The sequence below is a fragment of the Buteo buteo genome, chromosome 9 (assembly GCF_964188355.1).
Source record: "Buteo buteo chromosome 9, bButBut1.hap1.1, whole genome shotgun sequence".
In the NCBI taxonomy this organism is placed as follows: Eukaryota; Metazoa; Chordata; class Aves; order Accipitriformes; family Accipitridae; genus Buteo; species Buteo buteo.
The window spans coordinates 43,477,665-43,486,931 of NC_134179.1; the positions used below are offsets into that span (position 1 = coordinate 43,477,665).

General features: G+C 66.0%; 1 protein-coding gene across 1 annotated transcript; it reads right to left on the reverse strand.

Annotated features, from left to right (window-relative positions):
• Positions 1–4,847: 4,847 nt before the first annotated feature.
• DLX4 (distal-less homeobox 4) lies at positions 4,848–8,808 on the reverse strand. The gene is made up of 3 exons (XM_075036894.1): positions 8,414–8,808; positions 6,897–7,090; positions 4,848–5,991 (listed from the first exon to the last, which is right to left on the reverse strand). Exons 1-3 carry the CDS (start codon positions 8,703–8,705, stop codon positions 5,740–5,742), a joined length of 738 nt encoding a protein of 245 aa, XP_074892995.1. The 5' UTR covers positions 8,706–8,808; the 3' UTR covers positions 4,848–5,739.
• Positions 8,809–9,267: the final 459 nt, after the last annotated feature.

Consider the following 9,267-nt stretch of genomic DNA (forward strand, 5'->3'; position numbering starts at 1 on the left):
AAGTGCTTTGAATTTGAAGGCTCTAAACACCATTTTTTGGGAGGTTTTTGGTGAGCAGGGAGGAGCTCAGGAGTTTTCCGGCTTGGGAAACGCAGAGTTAAACCCTGTGTCCCCTGCGCCCCGTTTTTGGGGGGCAGCTGGGGGGGGGTGGTCGGGGACTGGGGATGGCACTGGGCGGTGGGCACGGCCGCTGCCGGCTCCCCCCGAGTCCCGCGTCGCCCCGCCGAGAGGGAATTTGCGGGGAGAGGATTTTATCCCTGGTTTGCAGAGTCTTCCCTGAACAACCGCGGCGAGCTGCCGCTTCCCTCCCGCTCTTCTTACTGGGACCAGTAGGCTCTTAGCCATGCAAACTGGGAGGGTGACTGGGCTGACCCGGTGTCCCTTTTGGGGACACCCCACGAGCGAGGGCTGGCGGGGGACGGAACCCCCACCAAGGCACCGACCCCGCGGGACCGACACTTGCCATCCCTGCGGAGACGCCGACTTTCCCCATCGGTTTTATGGGGCCGGGAGGGCACGAGTGACCCAAAGACCCCCCCCCCCCCCCCAGCCATAGGGTCTTGGGACAGGGATGGGGCTGAACCTCTCCGGTCACCCTGTCCCCGGTGTCACCGGCATCGTTTCATGGGTGGGAGTGCAGCAAAGGGTCGGGGGCTGAAGCCCCGTCACCCATCCCAGCGCTGTCCCCACTGAGTCGCGCTGGGGACGGGGAACCCGGTCCCCAGCATCACATCCCCGATGGCCGCGGAGGGCCCCCCCCAGCCCCCTGCGCTGCTCCCACATGGTCCCAGGCAGCACCCAGCCCTCCGTGGGGTGGCTCCGGGGATGGTCCCTCTGCACCCTCCGGGGACACCCCCGGCACCGTGGGGTGCCGGCACGCCGGCCACAACCGGGATGCACCCAGCTTCCAGCATCCCCAAAGGCATCCCAGTGTCCCCAGAGGTGTCCCCATGTCCCCCCCTTCCCACGGCCAAGTCCGTGCGGGGCCAACCTCGCACCCGTGGGGGTTTCCCCAAACCCCCCCCCCAAGGGCTGCACCCGCCGGTTCCCCATCCCGTGCCGCCGGCGTGCCAACATCGGGCACAGCCGGACCCCTGGGCATCCCCGTACGGCGCCTGCATGACCGGGCCGGTTCTAAAGAATTAAGGGGGTGCTGCCAGCCCCCCGTCCCCCAGCGCTTGGGGTTGAGGTTGGGGTTGGAGGCTGCGTGCAAACCGCCCCAGAGCCGGCAGGCGGGCAGACACGCTGGAGACACGGGGGTTATTAGGGGGAGGCTGCCAGCAAAAGCGAGGAGGCGGCGGGTTGGGAGAGGAGGAAACCGAGCGGCGTTGCCTGGAGTGAGAAGCACGGCATGAGCTGGCGCTGGTTTATTTTATATATATATTTTTTTTTTTTCTTTTTTAATTTAGGGGGGGGAGGGAAAAAAAAAAAAAAAAGACAGAGGATTACATATCCGTGGATTATATAAATGCCGGGTGCATCGCTGCCCGTGGACAAGCGCTAATCCTGCTCCCCTCCGGCAGCACTGCCTGCAAGCTGGACTCCCCCGGCAGCCTGTGCCGCCAGTCCTGACGCCCTGGGGATGGGCACTGGGGAAACCATTGTGCTCATGTAGCCCCTAATCCCTCCATTCCCACTCCTCTGTCCTGACCATGGAGCATGTCCCGGAGCCCAGGTGGGGCTGGGGGTTCCCAGGGGTCACAGCACCCACAGCCCATGGGGTGGGCTGGGTGCTGGGGAGCCAGCGCTGGTGCAGGATCCTTTTGCACCTGCCTGATGAGCCGTGGCAGAGCCGGGCACGGTCCTTCTGAGCTACCTTTCCCTGTTCCTTCTCGCTCAGCCCCATCTCCAACAACCTGGGCGGGGGGTTCAGCACCAGCATCACCCACTGTTCTTCCAGCCCAGAGGTTGGCCAAGACCCCCCAGAGCTCCTCAAAAGGGGCTGCGGGACCCAGACATGTCTCCCCAGGGCAAAGCCCACTCCTTCTGCCAGCAGCTGCTGCCCCAGCGGGCTGCCGAAAGCAGAATGGGGCCTGAAAACCAGAGGCAGGACCCCCCCGGGGTGGGGACATCACTCCCTTCCTCCCAGCATCCTGGCCCTGGCACAGGAATAAAATGACCATCCTTCATTATACCAGTTATCCCCTGCTGGCAGCGGGGATAGAGAACGGCACCGAATGGTACCGGGATGGGGATGCTGGGGTCACCCAGCCCCTCGGAGAGGATTTTGCCAGTGGCTACAGGCAGGACAAGGGCTCAGCTGTGGTTTCCAGCCTCCGTGGGTCCAAACTGTGGAGCAGCAGTGGCCGTCATCCCACCGGCGTCCCCGCACGGATCTGTCCCTCGTGCACAAGCCCCGGCGCGCAGCCCTCCCAGCACGGCACACGTTTCGTGCCCCGTTGCAACACGCCGCTTCCAGCCTCTTGCGTCACGCCGCTGCCAACACAAAGAGCGGGGGCAGCTGCCCGCCCACGGCCCGGCCTGGCATCCACCGTGTCTTCGTCTCCTCCCCAGCTCTTGGCTAACCCGGCACACGGCGGCCGGAGCCCGGGAGTGACGCCAGGCAGCCACGGCGTTGCCGTCAGCCGGGGCTCCGTCACCGTTGCTGGCAGTGGAAAATAGGACAGAAACGCTCCCGAGTGGCCTCGGGGACTTCTCTGCTCCCGGTCCACCCCGGTCCGTGTCCCACCACCCTGCTCAGGCTGGGGATGGGAAAGGGACACAAAGTCCCCCCGCGGCTGCCCAAATTTGCCCTGGCAATTTGAAGGGGTTCAGTTGGATTTCCAGCTTGTGCGAGTGGAGGGAAGGACATGAACAAGCCCAGGGATATCATCGTCCCCCAGTGGGATTTCTCCCATCCAGTGGGTTAAACCCTACCAGACTGGGATGTCAGGGTGCTCTTGGCCTTTTCTGAGTGTCCCCAACCGGGGACGCTTTTGGCCGGTGGAGAAGAGCCAAGACCAGCTTCAGCGATGCCGTGCTGGCAACACCACCCCTCTCCCGGGGTGCAGAGGAAAGCGGGGTCACCCTCCGGTTTGGCTGCAGAGGAAAGGGCAGAACAGCCCCCAAACCCCCTCCTCAGGGCACAGGACCCCATCCCCGTCCCCATCCCCTTCCCACAGGAGCATCCTGAGCAAGACCCGAGTGCAGGCGGGCGGCAGCGGGCGCTGAGCTCCCCCAGGTGCCCGAGAGATGGGCTGGAGCAGGAATTTCCCTGCACCCAAGGGTGCCCTAACTGGGATCTGCTCCCACGCGCCAGGGCAGGAGGGGTCGGCCGTGGCTCTCCCAATGCGTGCGGTTGGGTGCAGGGGGGAGCCGCAGGCGAAGGCGGCCCCCCCCCCCCACCCCTCCCCATGGGGTCCGGGCGCCAGCCGCCATCCCGGCCACACCGCGAGCGCCGGGCGGGCCGGATCCTGGCCCCGGGAGCCAAGGGTTGCTGCGTCCCTCCTGCTGCAAGACGGGACCTGCGAGCGGCTCTGGCTGCAAGTCCTTGGCAGCACATCCATCGGGAAAGCCGAGCGGGTGCCGTGGCCTCTGCCTCCTGCTTCCCCCGTCCCGCCAGATCTTTTCCCTCCTGGGCATGCCACGCTGCCGAGCCCCCTCCAACCCCACCACGGGCTCTGCAGGAGGTCACCCCAAAATACACAGGGCTGGGATGGTGCTCAGCACCCAGCTCCTCGATGGCAGCACCCTAAGGCATCCAAGAGCCCTCTGCAGCCGGGATCATAGCATGTTGCAGCCCCTTCCCGGGGCTGGAGAGTAATTCCTGGAGGAAAGCTGCCCCTTCCAGCCAAAAGCCCCTGTCTGGGGTAAATCCCACCCGCAAGCAGCTGGGCTTTCCTCAGTCTCTGGATGAGAAATTCTCCTTTCTGGCAATGTTGGTGCAAAGCAAATCCATCCGCCTCCCTAAAGCCTCGGTGGGGAGGACGGGCTCCATCACTCAGGGAAAATAAAGCTAGTCTTGCCCTGCACAGACCCCTGCTTCTTCCAGACTTGTCCCCACTCATGGACACCATCCACCCACGCAGAGGACACCACGCATCATGTCTCAGCCCCGGACCGCGGTCGGTCCCAGCCACGATGTCCCCCAGGGTGCCGAGCCAGCCCGTGGGCTCCACGTCCTCCATGTACCATCATTGCAATGTGCCTGTGGCCATTGCGGGACACAGCAGGGGACAACCGTGCCTGCATCCCAGCGGGGTCACCACCAGCATCCCAAACCTCTCGGATGAGGGATCAAGCTGGCTACCGGCTGGCAGGGCGACGGGGGCTTGTGTCCAGCCCTGTGGCTCCCGGCACGGACCTGGGGCTCCCTACGTGCCTCCGGCACCCGGGCACACCGTTCCCACGCTCGACGCCCGATCTCCAGCCCTGCCCATCTCCCAGCTATTGATTGCTTGCTCGAAAACCCGACTCCTCAGGTGGGAGCCAAGTGCTCGGAAAAACTCCGGCCCCGCGTGCTGTTGAAGGTGCAAAGCAAACAGAGCCATGCATGGCATCGCAGCATTGCTCCCTCCTCGACCTTGCCAGCTGCGATGGGAAACGTGGTCCCCCGGACAGGAAGGGACCCTTGGAGTGGGGGAAATATAAGGTGGGAATATCTGGAGCGAGGATCATGGCATGTTTCTGCAACGGAGCAAACATCGGTACAAACCCGCTGCACCAGCAAATCTCTGCTGGGGAGAGCCCCAGCGCGGGTCTCGCCCCATCGTGGGTGACAAACACTGAGCAGGATTGGGAAAAGTGAGAAATAACGATATTGTATTTTCTAGCCAGGTTCTGGCCTCTGAAAAGCACAAAGGGAGAGGTTACCCACTGTCAAACCTGCAGCAGAAAAATATCCCCCGTTCCCAAAATACCCTCGCTTCCCGGGCCAGGTATTCACGGGGGCTGCTGGAGACGTGGGGCAGTAACCCCAGGCTCGACCTGCCCCAGGGTCCCCAGCCTGCCCCGCGTCCCCCTGCCCTCCCTCTCCCACCCCTATTAAGGGAGACATCTTCAACAGCTCTAAATTGCGCGTAATTACCCCGAGGAGGCGGCGAGAAGCCCCTCACCGAGGGGCCCAGGTCCACAATTACTATAATTGCGCCTCCATTTCGGGGGAGCGATTGCATGTCTGAAAATAGCGGCGGGTCCCGCACAGATGTCTGGGGGGTGGACACAGCCCCAGCTCCCTGCTCCAATGCTCCATCCCCGCAGGGCTATATTCCCAGGAGCTTTTGGAGACGGGATCCTCCGAGGACCGGGACCAAAGTGTCTCCCCCAAACCAGGGACAGACCCCCCCCTAAAGGGAGCGGCAGGTAGGGAGGAGCAGTCTTTACAAGTGTACAGCCTATTTATAAAGGGGGGGGGGCCACATACAATAATGAACGGTATTTATAAATAAGGCCAGGCTGGGGGGGTCCAGAGACTCCCCAGCCCCTCTCGGGGCCCCCCCTGCCCCATGTCCATGAGCGGAGGGACGCTGGGCTACGGCTGGAGGCCAAGTCCTGTCCTGCCGGGACGGGCGCACCAGGGTGCTGTGCTGGAGCTGTCTCACTTCAGACCGCGATGGAGCAGGCGATCCCCAGGTTCCTGCAGACCACAATCGCCTTCCTCTTTCTCTTCCTCTTTCTCCATTCACTGGCGTCCCCCAGGGCTTCTCTGGGCTCCCCGGTCCCTTGGGGGGGGAGCGGCAGAGCATCCCCCCCACCTCGCTGGCCCTCCCGGAGCCGGCGGTTGCTGGATCCGTGGCAGCATCACATCATGGGGGCTCGGGGGATGGCATCTTGCGGGTGCGGCTGGTACCAGCCTCCGAAGCTGTTGATGTAGCTGCTGGGGGCCAGGGGGGGCCCTTTGCCCGGCACGGGGATGTCCCAGAGCGGGGGGATGTTGGGGGAGCAGGGGGAGAGGGAGGCGGCGGTGTGGAGGTGCTCCCCATCGGGCGCGCTCGAGCCCTGCTTCATGATCTTCTTGTACTTGGAGCGCTTGTTCTGGAACCAGATCTTGACCTGTGGGAGAGAGAGGGGTGAGTGGGGAGGACGGGGTCCGTGGCTAATGCCCCCCCCTAAACCCCCAGCATCAATAATTACAGACCCCTTTGGGGTCCCCGTCTCCCCCATCTACACCTGCCCTTTCCCGGGGGCCACAGCCGACTCGGCGTGGGGGTCTCCGAGATAAGCGGGGCTTTCAGCCCAACCCTATACAAACCACCAGAGACTCCACTTTAAGGGCAGCCGGAGGAGATTGCGGGAAGAGGCGCGCAGGGAGCCCAAACAAACCTGCGATAAACGCAGACCAACCCAGGCGTCCCCAGCCGTGCACATCCCCACGTGTCCCCCACGTGTCCCCCCCACCTCCGGCACAGGCTGCGGCCCCCACCAGCCCAGCCGGGTGCCGGGTGCCAGGGCTGGGCCGGGGTGCGGCACGGTGGGGCCCGCCGCGCTGGGGTGGTGGCCCCACTCATTCCTCCCCGCGGTCCCCCCCGCGCTGCCGGCAGGTTCCCACTTGTCTCTTCTTCCCCGGCTTTATGAGCTCGCTTCGCCCCTGGCTCCGGGCTGCACCGCTGCCGCCTGCTTGTCTCTCCCCATCGCCTTCAAAAACCCACTCACCCCGTCCCGCGGCCCAGGGCCGCCCAACGCCGGGCACGGCCGGGCCGCCAGCCAGGCTTCGGGGCTGGGAAAGTCCCGGTGCCGCTGGGAGGTGCGAGCAGGGGCGCCCCAAACCCGAGCCCCGGGGGCCCACCGGCGCCAGCTCCCCCGCCGCGGCACGGCAAGGCTCGGCACGGTTCCAGTTGCACCCCGGCGTCGTGACGCAGCCTTAATCCGGAGTCGCTCCCGGAGCGGCGATGGGCGCAAGAACCCCTCGCCTGGTGCATCCCTCGGGGATTGCGACCGTCCTGGTGGGGGGGCCGTACCTGGGTCTGGGTGAGCCCTAGCTGGGCCGCCAGCTCGGCACGCTCCGGCAGCGCCAGGTACTGGGTCTGCTGGAAACGCTGGTTGAGAGCTTGCAGCTGCAGGCTGGAGTAGATGGTGCGCGGCTTGCGCAGCTTCTTCCCTTTGCCGTTGATGCGCAGCTCCCCGTTGGCGATGGCCGGGGGCTTCTCGTGTTCTTGGGGTGGGAGAGGAGCAGAGAGTTAAACTAACACGCTGGGAGGTTAAAAAAAAAAAAACAACCAAACCCCGAACCCAACCCCAAACCAGCCCACCCTGGCCCTGGGGGCTGCAGCGGGTTTTGCTTTTTGGAGGTTAGTTTTGGAGGGGAGGGGGAATAAGTAGCGGGGGGGACCTGCTTTTGCTGTGCTGGTTTGTTTAAGCCCCAGGTGAAGCAAAGGGGAAACAGGAGGAGGAAGGGAGGGATGGGATTATTCGTTCGATATCACTATACGAGCCCAAAAGCGGGCAGGCCACGGGCCCCTCTGCCGTGCACCCAATGCGGGGGAGCAGGCAGGGCCCATGGGGTGACAGAGGGGGCGGCAGGACAGACTCCCCTGCCCCGGGGACCCTTGCCGGGGGCACGCTGCTCCCCCAGGCTGCAGCGAGCCCCCGGGCAGCCCCTCGCTGCGAGGTCTGTGCCCCCATCCTGGACCCATCTCCTCCCCGCTCTGTGCCTGGGAGCATCCCTGGGTCCTTCTTGGGCCACGTGGCTTGTGCGGGGCAGAAACCCACCGGGGCTCAGAGAGGGACGGGGGACAAGGTGGTCCCCGACTCAGCAGCACGGGGCCGACGCGGGCGAGCGCAGGGCACGGCGGCAAGCGCGTCTGCGCACCCACGTACACCCTGCACATAGTCTGCTCTGGCCACTGCCACGGCTCTCCGGAGCTGACGAGGGGGCCACAGGGCCAAGGGGCTCAGCTGGGCTCCGGACCCCTCCGTGGGGCAGCTCGGGGGCTGCTTCTCTCCGGGCTGGCTCAGCTTGCTGTTCCCCACATCGACTTTTGGGGAAAACAGTGGAGAACGGGGATACAACAGGGCAGGGAGCTGAGCTCGGAGCACGATGGCGGTGGGGCAGAAGGGAGAGTCTGCCCGGCCTGGGGGGTCTCAGGGTGCAGGATGAGGGCAGCCGGGGGGTCTCAGGGGGCAGGATGAGGGCAGCTGGGGCTCTGATGCTCCCCATCCCTGGGGGGTTTCTTGCAACCACTAAGCCACCCATCCACACGGAGCTCCGGACACACCGGGAGGTGTGTGGGGGGGGACCACCACGGACATCACCCCCAACCCCCGCCGGTCCCCTCGGGGACCTCCCCACCGGCCCGAACCCCCACATCTCCTTTTCCCCGACGGACCCCCCGCGCAGCCCCAACCGCTCTTCCGACGGCTCCGTCCCGGCTCTTCCCGGTGAATTCCCATCGCTCCCCGCCGGGTGGGTACCGGGGAGGGGGGGGGGGGAGATAAGGGGGGATGCGCAGCGCCGAGCACCCCGCGCCCACCTTACCTGCGTCCTGCAGCCTGCCGCCGTGGGTCAGCCCCGCCGGGGGATGCTGGGCACCGGGGGGGGGGTAAGGCAGGTAGGGACCCCCGTGGGGTGGCGGGGGGGCACCGCCGGTGTAAGGATAGGGCCCCGGTCGGCCGTAGGAGGCAAAAGGTGGAGGGTCGTGCTGGGGATGACCGGCGGGATGGAGACCGTGCAGCGGGTAATGAGGAGGAGAGGGGTGACCCAGCTCCAAAAAAGCAGCTTTGGAGGGGTCGGGTCCCAAAAGGCTCTCGGCCACGGAGCTCATGGTCATGGTGGACCGAACCGGACCGGACCGGGCCGGGCCGGGCCGGGCAGCCCCCCGAAGCCCGCAATACCGTTCCGAACCCCGCTACCCTTCGCCTTCCCTCCCCCCTGCCCCCCCCCCCCCCGGTTCGACGGGCTCCGCGCTGCCGCACCGCGGCCCCGCGCCCGGGGGATCCCCTGCCCGCCCCGCCCCGCCCCGCCGGGCCACGCCCGCGATGACGTCACGGCCCCGGGGCACCCCCACCCCACCCCACCCCCCAGTTGCCCACCCACCCACACCCCCCGCCCGGGGGGGGGGGGGCAGCCCCCCCTCTGTGCCCCAGTGCGGAGCAATGCGTGGGGTCCGGGGTTGGGGACCACCGGGACCCCCCCCCACCCGTGTCCTGGCTGTGTGTCCCCTTGGGGGGGCTTGGCCCACACGTGGGGTAATGTGTTTTTGGGGGGTGAACCCCTTCTCAGGGACCCCCCTTCTATCAGGGGGCACGGGGAGCGGACGGTGACTCCCCACGGACATGGCCCTGGGGGGACGCGTCCTCTTGAGGGGGACACGGGGCAGCCCTGGGGACCCA

Excerpts from the sequence above, each read along its gene's own strand:
- DLX4 (XM_075036894.1), bottom strand. The coding sequence starts at position 8,705 with ATGACCATGAGCTCCGTGGCCGAGAGCCTTTTGGGACCCGACCCCTCC. Across the intron at positions 7,091-8,413 it reads CGGCAGGCTGCAGGACGCAG|AACACGAGAAGCCCCCGGCC; the intron begins GTAAGGTGGGCG and ends TCCCACCCCAAG. Across the intron at positions 5,992-6,896 it reads TAGGGCTCACCCAGACCCAG|GTCAAGATCTGGTTCCAGAA; the intron begins GTACGGCCCCCC and ends TCTCTCCCACAG.